This window comes from Ochotona princeps, chromosome 24 (assembly GCF_030435755.1).
Source record: "Ochotona princeps isolate mOchPri1 chromosome 24, mOchPri1.hap1, whole genome shotgun sequence".
Lineage (NCBI taxonomy): Eukaryota > Metazoa > Chordata > Mammalia > Lagomorpha > Ochotonidae > Ochotona > Ochotona princeps.
Window position 1 is genome coordinate 19,517,349 of NC_080855.1, and position 13,195 is coordinate 19,530,543.

The 13,195-nt window shown below is 42.6% G+C and overlaps 1 protein-coding gene and 1 pseudogene across 2 annotated transcripts in view; one reads left to right on the forward strand and one right to left on the reverse strand.

Moving 5' to 3' along the window:
- REXO5 (RNA exonuclease 5) overlaps window positions 1–13,195 on the forward strand; it is a 30,487-nt gene that overhangs the window by 16,940 nt on the left and 352 nt on the right. The window contains exons 11-19 of one of the 2 annotated variants that reach the window (XM_058681046.1): window positions 1,944–2,047; window positions 2,790–2,907; window positions 5,770–5,874; window positions 6,279–6,416; window positions 7,894–7,986; window positions 8,505–8,721; window positions 8,939–9,123; window positions 10,621–10,739; window positions 12,319–12,396. In XM_058681046.1, coding sequence (XP_058537029.1) covers window positions 1,944–2,047; window positions 2,790–2,907; window positions 5,770–5,874; window positions 6,279–6,416; window positions 7,894–7,986; window positions 8,505–8,721; window positions 8,939–9,123; window positions 10,621–10,739; window positions 12,319–12,396 — 1,157 coding nt within the window. Of the gene's footprint in view, window positions 1–1,943; window positions 2,048–2,789; window positions 2,908–5,769; window positions 5,875–6,278; window positions 6,417–7,893; window positions 7,987–8,504; window positions 8,722–8,938; window positions 9,124–10,620; window positions 10,740–12,318; window positions 12,454–13,195 lie in introns of those variants that run through there. The other variant, XM_058681045.1, reaches the window with a different exon arrangement.
- Window positions 3,358–3,473, reverse strand: LOC118757821 (U6 spliceosomal RNA; annotated as a pseudogene).

Below are 13,195 nucleotides of genomic sequence, written 5' to 3' on the forward strand. Positions count from 1 at the left end.
CACTCTCCAAAAGCATTTGGGAAAGGACCAGGTGGAAGCTGGGAGCCAGGAACTCCATCTCAGTCTCCCTTGTTGAGTGCCAGGAACCCACGTACTTGAGCCGTCATCTGGTGCTTCCTGTGCAAATTAGCAGTGAGCTGAATCGGAAACAGTGACAGACTCCCAACTAGATGGAGTTGCTGACTCTTGACTTTTGCCTGGCCCAGCCGCAGCTATTATTGTGGCATTTGGGGAATGAACCAGTGGCTGGGAATCAGTTAGTCTCAGTGATAATCTCCTCCCTATCTCTGTATCTCCCCTTTCAAACATGTAAGTAAACCTTTTTTTTTTTTAAATCATACATTATGAAAAGTTTATCATGTCTCAAAACTCCTTTTCCCTGCAAGAGCTTTGGCTTATATAGGTATTCTATTTACGATTACCGTATTAGAAATTAAATGAGAAAAAGTATTTGTAATATAATATGTAGCTTAGTAGAAGACATGTGGCTTTTTATCTGCTTTTATCTTTTTCTTTTTAAAAAGATTTATTTTATTTTGAAAGTCAGAGTTGTAGAAGAGACTGTTCATCCATTCCTTCACTCCCCAGATGGCCACTCTGACCAGCACTGGGCAAGGCTGAAGCTGGAACCCAGGAGCTTCCCTAGGTTTCCCATGTGGGTGGCAGAGGCAGAAGCCCTTGAGTCATCTGCTGCTGCTTTTCCCAGGCTGTTAGCAGGAAACTGATTTGGAAGTGGAGCAGCCAAGACACGAACCAGGGCTCATATGGGATGCCTGTATTAACAGGCAGTGGCTTTGCTACTAAGCTGTAACTCCGGCCCCCTCATACCTGCTCTTAAATCAGTCTGTTGTGTGACGTAGTTGGAGGAGGGAGGAACTCATGAACTCCATGGGTGTTCTCTGGAACCCTCAAGAATTCTCAGACTTCATTTTGAGAAACTGCTGTTTTTTAATTTCCAGTAAAAAACAGATTTATTTGAATAAAAACTAAGGAAATCTGAATCAAGCATGGATGTCAGTTAATATTGATGGGCCCGGCGGCGTGGCCTAGTGGCTAAAGTCCTCGCCTTGAAAGCCCCGAGATCCCATATGGGCACCGGTTCTAATCCCGGCAGCTCCACTTCCCATCCAGCTCCCTGCTTGTGGCCTGGGAAAGCAGTTGAAGACAGCCCAATGCATTGGGACACTGCACCCGCGTGGGAGACCCGGAAGAGGTTCCTGGTTCCCGGCTTCGGATCGGCGCACATCAGCCCGTTGCGGCTCACTTGGGGAGTGAATCATCGGGTGGAAGATCTTCCTCTCTGTCTCTCCTCCTCTGTGTATATCTGGCTGTAATAAAATGAATAAATCTTTAAAAAAAATATATTGATGTTATTGGTTCATTAATTGTGGCAAGTACATCATATTAATCTATTTCTATTATGTGAAAAGGGTTGTAGGGCATATTATAGGAATTTTATTTTTTCTGTAAATTTATAATTCTAAACAGTTTTTTTGAATGTTTATCTCACTCTGTATTGTAATTCCAAAGTGTATTCCTACTTGATGAAAGAAGAAACATCAACTGCAGTAGACTTCACACGATTTCATATTAAACTAATATGTCATTTTTGACATTTCTTCTGTTTCTGATAATTACATCTTGGCAGAGAGAAATTTTAAGTGACTGGAGAATGAGAATGAGCCAAAATTGGCATCTCTTTTCAGTTAACCTTACTGGGCCATATTCATGTGAACAACATCAGTACTTGGCTGGTCACACATTGCCATTCTTGGCTAAGCAGCCAGAACACATATGTTAGCTATTAAAGGCAGCCTGGGACTATGGCAGTGGGGAAGCCACCATGTAAGGAAGTAGAAAACATCACTGAAGAGGGGTTTCACAGTTTCTTGTAACATCAAGAGGTTAAAAGAAATTATTTTTATGATTTTATTTCCTTCAAGATTGCAAAACTGAATCTGCAGACACTTGTTCATCACCAAGAACTGCTAGCAGCCAGCCAAGAACCAAGAAATACACTAGAAGTAGCTCAGTTCTCAAATGCAAGGTAATGCTTTTTAATTTTAAACAAGAGCAAAAGCAGTGATAGATATTGTTTCTTGTTGTAACAACAGAATCTAGAATTTTTTCCCCCTTTAGGAAGCTTTGGAGAAATGTTTACCAAAATTTGAGTAACATCACACAAACTATGGGGAAAAAATACCACTTTCTTCCAGAAATAGTATCTAATTTTTATCTTTCTAAATCTAGTGGCTGGTCTTAAATGATATTCTTTCTATATGTATAAAATAAGACTTTGGAATACACTGAACAGTGTAGCACTTGGATATATGATAAATCACTTCGTAGTTTGGTTAGAAGAGTCAATCTACAGCTCTGGTGTGTTTCCCAGATTGAGGGGAAAAAAAAAAGACAAGAAGAGAAAAAGAAAGACTCAAAGGGAAGGTTTGGCTCCAGAACATGAATGCATCAGATCCTTAGAATCTGGCCTGTATTTTGGTAGAGCGCTTTGGATACATTTCTTGTTTATCCTTCCCCTCCTTGTTACAGCAACAATGTCCAATATGGCTTAATGAGATGATGGAAATGTTCTACATCTGTGCTGTGTGGCATGTGGTAGCCACAACAAATTTAACTAGTGTGACTCAAGTTGTAATGCTAATTAATTCTCATTTACATAGCTACATATTGCCGGTGGCTATCACATCAGATAGAGTTTGTATAGAGAAACAGCGGTCAGGCTAGGGAGAACTGTTATTCTTACTTTAATCTCTTTTACTTCTTTATAGTATTTTAGAATGCTTGGACTCATTGGGTCAGAAGCTCCTTTTTTTGACCCAGGAGACAGATGCTAGTGAACTTTCTTCTAGAAATTGTCACACTGTTAAGTGCCTTTCAAATAAAGAGGTGAGTAGTCTGCCGCTATACCTTTGCAGGTTGCACTCAGAGCAGAGGGGAGTGGAGCACTTTGTATCCTATATAAATGTCAAGTTTTTTTCCTTCAATTACACTGGCTATAGTTAGCAAATCTGGTTTCTGTTCCTGTCTTGTATGGTGCTCTTCAGGTCACAGGTACCCCATCAGACCAGACTGGTAACTGCCAGCGCTTGCATCCATAAACCAGAAGGCCTGTGGCTCTGGCCCTGCCCACCATTTTGAATTTGTTTTGTTCCTGTTTTATGGAAATGTTTGTTGGTTTTGTGTCCTGCTATATCACTTCCATTTTTTTCTTTTTATATTTTGCCAATACTGCAAGTGTAAAGTAGAAGGGTACATCAAAACGTGAACTTAGTGTATAACTGTTCAGAAGATCTGGAGTTTTGCTTGGGGCGTGGCATTTTTTTAAATACAAAGAGTAAAAATATGGAACACTTCATGAATTCGTGTGTCTTCCTCGTGCAGGGGCCATGTTCAGGGGCTGGGCTAATCTGCATTGTTCTAATTTTTAGTGTATGTGTTGCTGAAGCAAGCACAATCTGTATTTTTTTTTGTGTTGCATTTGGAAATAATTTAAAACTGCAGGAAACTTTAGTGGTACATTGCTTTTATTTGATTTTATTTGATTCACCTCTTGTTACTGCTTTGGTGTACACTTAGGTTTGTGTGCTCTCTGCTCGCTCAAATTCTCTTCCCCCCTTCTCTTTCACTTTGCCTCCTTCTGTATGACATCTTCTGAACCATTTGAGAGTAATCTGAACACACCCTAAATATTTTAGAATATATTTTCTCTTGGGGACAGTGTATAGTATAGTAGGTAAAGGCGCTGCCTATAAAATCAACATCCCAGTTAAGTGCTGGCTCATGTCCTGGCAGCTCCACTTCCAATTCTGCTTCCTGTTAATGGCCTGGGAAAAGCAGTGGAAAATGGTTCAAATGCTTGGGCCCCTGCCACCTGCGTGGAGACTGATAGAACTCCTGGCTTTGGTATGGTTCAACACTGGCTGTTGTGACTATCTGCGGGGTGAACCAGCAGTTGGAAATCTTCTGTCCTCTCTGTAACTCTACCTTTCAAGTAAATCTCTTACATACCCATGATGTAGTTATCAGCTTCAGTAAATTTATTATTAATCCACTACTTGCATCTACTTTAATCTGTATTCCATTTTGTTTAGCTGACCAAATGTCCCTTATAGCATTTCTTTTCGCTTCGGAATAATGACTGTTCTAGGCTCAGGTATTGGATTACTTGTCATGTCTTTTTTTTTTCCTGCTTGAATCTAGAACCATTTCTCAACCTTTCTCTTTGACGATCGGTATTTTTTACATGATAAATGCATGCCTCTCCTTTCTTTTTTATTAAAAAGTTTTAAATTTTAGGGCCCAGCATGATAGCCTAGTGGCTAAATCCTCACTTTGCATGCGCAGGGATCTCATGTGGGTGCCAGTTCGTGTCCTGACTGCATCGCTTCCCATCCAGCTCCCTGCTTGTGGCCTGGGAAGGCATAGAGGCGGCCCAAGGTCTCAGCACCCTGCGTCCTCATGGGAGACCTGGAGGAAGCTCCAGCTCCTGGCTTTGGATCGACTTAGCGCTGGTTGTTGTGGCCACTTGGAGAGTGAACCAGCAGATGGAATGTCTTTCTCTCTCTGTCTCCTCTCTGTATATCTGCCTTTCCAATAAAAATAAATAAATCTTTAAAAAACTCAATTCTAATTTTATTTGCAAGGCAGAGACAGACATATTTTACCCATTGACTCACTCTTTAAATGCCTGCAACAGCCAGAGTTGGATAAGCTTAAAGCCAGGGACTTAGAGCTCCATTAGGGTTTCCCACATGGATGGCAAGAATCCAAGTCTTGTTGCCTCCCGGGGTGTACATTAGCGTAAAGCTGGATCAGAAGCTGAGGAGCCAGAACTAGGACTAGGCATCTGATAAGTATGCAGGCATCCCAACCAACATCTTAATTACTATATGAAACCCCTTATTGGTCTTACACTGGATTCTCAGTTGGTTTCTAGAGTCGTCTCAAAGATGATCTGGTCCATATATTGTTAAGAGTCTGGAAGAATAAGCGACTGAAGTTTCACAGTCCTGCAGCTCTTGTTTTTTGAAAAGGCTTTTTTTGAGAATTATGTGTGGTATTAGGGAAATATGGGAGTTTATCATATTGTTAGGAGGAGTCAGAGAAGTCCATGTGTGTCTTAACTCTTTCTGTAGGATCCTTAATTTTCCTACTTCTTTATCTCCACTACAGTGTCTCAAGGGATGCCACCTTTTCTGCATATATTTGTTTATTCTCCAGAAGTACTGCTTCTTTGAGACTGCCAGATCTCTTCCCTATAATCAATTCCCATGAAATATCAAGATTGTGACCTGTGCTTATTATTTGGCATTTAGTTAAAGTCTTTCCCCACAACCCCAGGGGTTTGGTTTGTGCTTCATCTAATTTCCATGGCTCTTGATTCCTGCCCAACCCCTTCCTCTTGCCTGCCAATTCTCCAATTCTCTTAAGCCTCCTCTTTGCTTTTTTTTTTTTTTTTTAACTTATAGGCCCCCTTGCAGTAGTATGCAACAATGGGAGTGCTGTTATTCTAAGTAATGTTGAAGGTATAGATTATACGTGGGTTTATTTATTTTATTTATTGGCTTTTTGGCTTTTTGACCTTTCGTGGAGGTTGTGGTATCATCAGTCCCCTCCAGACCTGGCAATCAGACACATATTGCTTCCTAACAAGAATAAAAGGACAACTACTATTTGTTACCGTCGCTCACCCAGGAGCCACAGTACAGGAGTGGTTCCTGTCTCAGCCAGGCTGTGCTCTCTCTGCAGGTTTTTGAGCAGGCCAGAGAGGAAATCCTTCGGTTTCCCTTCAGCATTGTACAGTTCTCTTTTGAGCCCTTTTCACCTACCTTCTCTGAGGAAATGAATGAAAAGGTGAGTAGTTGGGCTTTTACTCAATGTTTTGTAAATTCTTGTAATTATTTTTCCAGTTATATTAACATTCAGAAAAATTTTATAGAAACAAGAATCATACTATTCATACTACTTTGCAGCTTTTTCATTTAGTATTTCTTACATCACTGCACATTTTGTCTCATTCTTAATGGGTACATACTATTGTGCTGTATAATATGCCAATTATTGATAAGTTTTTGCTGTTGTAACTAATGTTGCAGTGAACATCTCCGAACTCTTTTAAATTTCAGTTAAACTCTCCATGCCTTTGGCAACTATTTGTATCAAAAAGTTCTTTAAATGAGTTTACCCAGTTTTGACCAATAGTATTAATTTTCTTACCACATTCATCTCTTCACTATATTCTTTTCTTTTTGCTGTAGGTGAGAATGAAGTGGATAGAGATGTCAACTGTCTATGCGGGCCCACTTAGCAAAAAATGCAGCCTCAGGTACCTGAAAAGGCTGTTTAAGAGCTTTGGCCCAGTCCAGTCAATTACCATTATTCTTGAAACTTACCAGGTAAGCAACCAGAAAACTCAAGATTTTGACCCTATATATTAGTGTGAGATATGGGCCTCTGAACTGCAGCCCTAACCGCTAGGCCAGAAGCCTTCATCTTTCCATTTTTAATCAGATTGCTTTTATTGTTGAATTGTAGGAATTCTCTCTATATTTCAGATATTAATTGCTTTTTAGATATGTGATTTGCAAATATTTCCTCCAAAAAGGATTTTTGACACTTTTTTTTTTTTAAGATTTACTCGAAAGGCAGTTAGGAGAGACTCAGGGACACACAGAGAAAAAAACTGAGAGACCTTCCATCTGCTGTTTCATTCCCCAAATGGCTGACCACCATGGCTGGGCCAGACTGAAGCCAGGAACCAGGAGCTTCATCTAGGTCTCCCATGTAGGGGCAGGGGCCCAAATACTTGAGCCATCCTTCGTTGCTTTCTCAGGCAAACCAGTAGGAAGCTGAATTGAATGTAGAACATTCTGGATATGAACCAGCACCCATATGTGATGCAGGCATTGCAATCGGAAGTTTAACTAACTATGCCACAGTACAACCCGACACTGTTCAATAATATCCTTGGTTACATGGAAATTTTAAATTTCAGTTAAAGACTAATTTGTCCAAGTTTTTTTCTTTTATTGCCTGCCTTTCGTGTCATATTCAAGAAATCATTAAATTCAGTGTCATGAAGCTTTCCTACAATGTTGTGACTGAGATAATCACAAAGATTTAGCTGCAGTGAGGTATCAAGCAGAAAGGATGATCGTTTGAAAATGTGATCTAGGGCCCGGCGCAATCGTGTAGTGGTTAAAGTCCTCGCCTTGAACGCCCGGGGATCCCATATGGGTGCCGGTTCTAATCCTGGTGGCCCTGCTTCCCATCCAGTTCCCTACTTGTGCCCTGGGAAAGCAGTCAAGGGTGGCCCAAAGCCTTGGGACCCTGCACCTGCGTGGGAGACCCGGAAGAGCTCCAGGCTCCTGGCTTCAGATTGGCTCAGCTCCAGCCGTTGCGGCCACTTGGGGAGTGAACTGTCGGATGGAAGATCTTCCTCTCTGTCTCTCCTCCTCTCTGTATATCTGCCTTTCCAATAAAAATAAATATATCTTTAAAAAAAAGAAAGAAAATGTGATCTAGCCAGTAGAACCTAGCCACCTGAGTTAATGGGAGAGCTGATTAAAATCAAGTTAACAAACAAGTTTGAGTCAGTGACCTCCAGTGAAAACTTCAATGATTTGTAATAAACATTATAAAAAGCAAATTGCATAGTAAGGAATTTGTGTTTTCCCCATATCATTCAAGACAGCTTCAATTTTAACGACAAATTTAAATTCCACTCACATTTACTGTGATTTCTCCTTCTTGAATGGCATGGTGTGGGCATCCATTCTGGTGGCTTTGACCACTGTCATTGGGATCCCTTTTCCGGCCTCTCTGGCAGTTTGAGCTGGAAAGCAATGATGAGGAAATCTTGTCTTTCTGCAGCCCTATCTCTGTGTCCAGTATGACGTTCTGGAAGCTGCCCAGCTGGCCATAGAAACCTTGAATGGCATTCAGTTGGAAGGTGTTTGCATCAAGGTACGGTGGCCGGAGAAACCAAAAACCGTCCCTTTCCTCAAGCTTGTTCTGGGACAGCCTTTATTTACAGCACTCAACTAAGACACACCTTGGAGAGGCCCAGGCACAAGACTTGCTGTTTTGGAAAATCTTCTGCTAAGTCTCCATTCTCCTAGCAGTGACCTCAGACTTTCATTTGTGTCAAAAGCAACCTGGGCTAGATTGAGATCTTCCCTGCATTCTTTATCATTACTTCGGCCCCAAATTCTTTATTCTGGGTTGACCTTTCAGCTTTCCAGATGAGATGGTTATATTTTGAAGTTCCTGTGCAAATAAAATTGCATTGGAAATATGAGAGTGCAAACTGATAGCCTATATTTATATGAAAAATATGCATGTTTATGTATGGATGTCTGTCACAGTTCTGAATACTAGTTATCCTTAGCCTGTTTACAGATTAGATTGCTTGCTAGTTTACAGCAGGCCTAAGGGTTAGAATGGTGATTTGCTAGCACTGATGCCTTCTTTTCCTTGGTCAGGTGAAGAGACCTGTTACTGAGCTCACCCTTGATTGTGATAAACTCCTAGATGAGCTGGCACTAGATGCTGAGAACCAAGGTAGTCTTTACCTGTCTGGAGTGAAGGGAGGCTTCAAGGAGCGCTTGTTGCAGCAGTCCAACTGCTTCCTTGGCTTGGAAGCTTTGATCTTGCCTAAAGACCACAGAAGTGGAATACCTAAAAACTACTGTTTCCTGAGTAAGTCTATGCCGCTGAATATGGCTTTGAGGGAGGAGATAAGGGAATGGGGACGTGTAAGATAGAGAAGGGAAAGGCTCACCAGACATACCCCAGGTGGGACCAGAGCAGCAGCTCCTAGTTCTGTCCTCCCATTGCTCTGGCTGGGCTCCAGCTTGGACAGAGATCTGCTTTCTTGGCCCTTGGTAACTGAAGGTGGGCATGTTCTTGTTTTCAGAATTCAAAAATGTTGGCAGTGCCCAAAGGGCCCTTAGCATTTTCAGAGGCAAAGACTGGAATTTGAAGGGCAGGCATGCCCTCACCCCTCGGCACCTCCATACATGGCTCAGAAATTCACCGCTGGAATCAAGCCCTCTAGGACTTCCTGTCACATCTCTCTCCTCAGAACAGGAGACCTTGCAGGTGAATGAGTGTATTTTGGGGTCTTTGAGGGAGGGTAGCTACTGTAGTTTGTTGGCTCCTGCCTTGATCTTCTGTTTCTGGAAATCAGTCAGGAGAGCTCTGCACGGTGACTCTTAATCCTTTATTTATTTTGAAAGGCAGAGATCTCCTGTTTGCTGATTTACTCCTCACATACCCACAACCACCAGGGCTACGTCAGTGGTAGCCAGCATAGTAGTCTGTGTGACAGGGATCAAATTGCTTGAACCATCATCTGTTGTCTCCTAGGGTGTGCGTGCATGGGAACCTAGAATCAGGAGTAGAGCCACTCTTAGCTGACATTCTAAACACCCATTCCAACACTTAATTATTCACATTTTTTTTCTTTTCTAACTATAGTCCCTTAGGTTGCTTCCCAGCTTCCTCCATTCTTGCTGACATGGATTTTTTGCCAGATTTTTCACACGTTTGCCCCCTCCAGACCTGCTAAAATTGGATTTTAGGCTTCAAGGTGGCTCTCCAAAGATTTTTGAGAGACCAAGGCAGGAGACTCAAGAGCTGTATAATCTTTAGATAGATCGTCTAGGATTTCTTAAAATGTAGGACACACACAAGATCAATGGTGTCATAGATCTACTGTTAGACTTCTAGTGCTCACTGAAGAATACTGATACAACCATACTGAATCTGTGATTTCACAGACAGTCCCTGGAAGTTGTGGACTCCTACTAAAAAAACACTAGGAGGATACAAAAGTAGAAGAGTAGAAATAGATGGTAAATGGCTGAAGCTTGAGAAACCCTGTCCTACTCTAATCTACCACACCTAGCAGTCAAGAAACAGAGACCAGAGCTGATGGGTAAGTTTCCCATCAATGTATTAGTCCATTTTTTGGTTACTATTAGCAAATACCTGAAGCAGGTTACATTAGAAATAAAAATGGTTTATTTAGCTCACTGTTGTGGAGACTGAAATCCATAGAACATGTGCAAGTTCCAGCGAGGTTGCCTTCCTGGCAGATGGCAGTGACGGAAGTGTGTATATAAGGGAGATCAAAATACCCACTAGGCAGAAAGGCAAACTGGGATTTCACACTCCTGAGGGCACTCTCTAGTTGGCCTAAGAACCTCCCCATATGCTAGTACCACCATACTGAGGACCACACTCCCAGTACTTGAATCCCTGGGGAACAAATAACATCTGAACCTTAACTGTCATGGCAGAGGCCAGGTGGAGGCAGCATCGGTGGTGTGGCTCCGCTAGCATGGGGCCCCAGATGGTGTACTTGGAGAAAAAGGACAGCAGCCATCCTCCCTTGAGAAGGTCCTATGCCAGCTGGGTTCCTCATGATGCTGGTTGGCCACAGAACCCTGAAGTGTGAGCTTCAACTCCAAAGGATTTATCCAACACCTTTGCTTGCTGTGATCTGGTGGCCTTGGCACCTGGGCAAGTGGTCAGCCCTTCCACAGGGTAGCAGAGGGTGTTTGGCTGAGTGTTTATGTGTGGCTTTGATCCCAGGCCCTGAATGTAGACCACTCGAAGCTAGCATCCTGGCGCTGGGGCCGGAAGATCGAAAAGCTTTACAACAGCCTGAGTCCAGGGACCCTGTGCCTCATCCTGCTGCCAGGAACACAGAGGTAAGAACTGCAGTGAGTTATCTCTTGGTGGTCTCTGACTTCAGCTCTTCCTTCAGAAAGGCCATTTGTAGATGTCCAGACATACAGTGAGGACTTCCACAAATCATCTCTTTAATGCTCATAGTTCAAAGAGATCGTCCAGTTTCACATTTATATGCTCTAATAATGCTACACTTAATGGTCCCTCAAAGAAATAGCTCATCCTATGTAGAAACACGTCTTGGGGGCCCGGCGGCATGGCCTAGCAGCTAAAGTCCTCGCCTTGAACGCCCCGGGATCCCATATGGGCACCGGTTCTAATCCCGGCAACTCCACTTCCCATCCAGCTCCCTGCTTGTGGCCTGGGGAAGCAGTTGAGGATGGCCCAAGGCTTTGGGACACTGTACCCGTGTGGGAGACCCGGAAGAGGTTCCAGGTTCCCGGCTTCGGATCGGCGCGCACCGGCCCGTTGCGGCTCACTTGGGGAGTGAATCATCGGATGGAAGACCTTCCTCTCTGTCTCTCCTCCTCTAATAAAAATGAATAAATCTTTAAAAAAAAAAAAAGAAACACATCTTGGGTCCTTTAGCTAAGTAGTATCTTGCTAACCCCACTTAAGTGAAAAAGATGAAGACATCCTGGAACAAGTAAGACTTGGTCTAACAGGGCCTGCCTGCCTTTCTGACTTACCAGGAGTGTGTTCCTGCTCTTTCCCTACTGTGTCCTATTTTTACTTTTAAAAGAGAGTAAGATTTGTTTTGCTGATTCTAAGCCTGAGCAACACTGGACCTTGGTCATGCCTTTTACCCATAGAAATCTCAATTTCCCTTCGGTAAAATGAGGGATTTACAGTGAATCAAGTGATTATTTATTCCTCAACCCTCTGACCAAATTCTATGAGTATTCATCACAAAGTAGCCTGGAACTATACATATTAGATGACTCCTTAAGTCTGTGTGGGTGTCAGATGCTTTACAATGCAACATATTATCAATGCTTTCCTAAGCTTTTTTTTTTTTTAAACAGTTCCTGTCATATAGTAGGTGTTAGAGGAATTTATTTAAGTCAAATGAACCAAATATTAAGACCCATAACAGCAGTTTACAAGGTGTTGCCAGTATTGAAATCCTAGTTCTGCCATTTAACAAGTGTACCCCCTAAGCAAGTTACATACTATCTGTGGGCCTCTTTTTTAAAATTTGAACAATGAAGATGACAGTTACACCTACATCAGTGAGTTGTCCTGAGAATTTAGTGAGACAGGATTTTGGAACTATCCTTGGCATCTAGTAGGTGCTCAGAGTATGCTGGCTATCCTTGTGTGCAGTCCTCAGGAGAAGCTGAGATGGTAGTTTAAATATTTAGTAGTTTCATAGTTGAAGGCTTGGCTGAGATATGTCTCACATCTCTTTAAAATGACAGAGCTCGGATCTGAATCTAGGCTTCCAGGAGTGGGCAGTATTCTTTCCACTTAGGCCATCTTCAGCAGGTGGCTTTCCGTCTGTCTGCCTGCCTGTGTGCCAGACATACATACTCAAAGAATGTGTCACTCAGTTATCCCTAGGAGTGAAAGTCTGTCTTCATTCTTATTTCTTTGCAGCACTCACGGATCACTCACTGGCCTGGGCCTAATGGGAATAAAAGGTGAAGAGGAAAGTACCACCTCCAGCACGTGTTTGTGAGTCCGCCCACTGCTTCCTGCTCACCTTTCCTACCCTTCACGGGCAGCGACAGAGAAGATGGTCAGCCTGTAGCAGAAACATTTCTGCAACGTTATTATAGGGATAATAGCCAAGATTGTTATTTATATGGCATGTTCAAATCTTTAATAAATACCTGCAAGCTCAAATATTCCTCTCTTTTAAGACTTAAAAGTTTTTATGTGAAAGGCAGAATTACAGAGAAAAGGCATATACTGGTTCACTCCCAAGTTTGCTTCAACAGCCAGAGCTAAGCTAATTTGAAGCCAGGAGCTTCTTCCAGGTACCCCGCCCCCCCATGTGGCTTTGGGGGCCCAAAGGCTTCAGCCATCCTTCACTCCTGTACTGGGCCATAAGCAGGGAGCTGGATAGGAAGTGCAGCAGCCAGGACACAAACCAGCCCTTACATGGGATGCCAGTGCCACAGGCAGAGGCTTAACCTAATACACCACAGTGCTGACCCCAAATATGCCTTGTTTCTTGTATCACTGAGTTTATACACACTGGTGCTCATTTTGTATACTAGTATTATCAAATGATACAGATAAGCAAACAAGGAGTGACCCATGTGATTAAAGCCTAACCAGTTTTGTATTTTGTCAAAGTTATATCCGTGGAGAAGAAAAACTGATTTATTTATATTGAAAGGCAAAGTTACAGACAGCAAGAGAGACACAGAGGCCTTCCATCTGCTGCTTTACTCTCCAGATGGTTGCAACAGCCAGTGCTGGGCCAGCCTGAAGCCAGGAGCTTCTGGGTCTCCCACGTGGCTCGCAG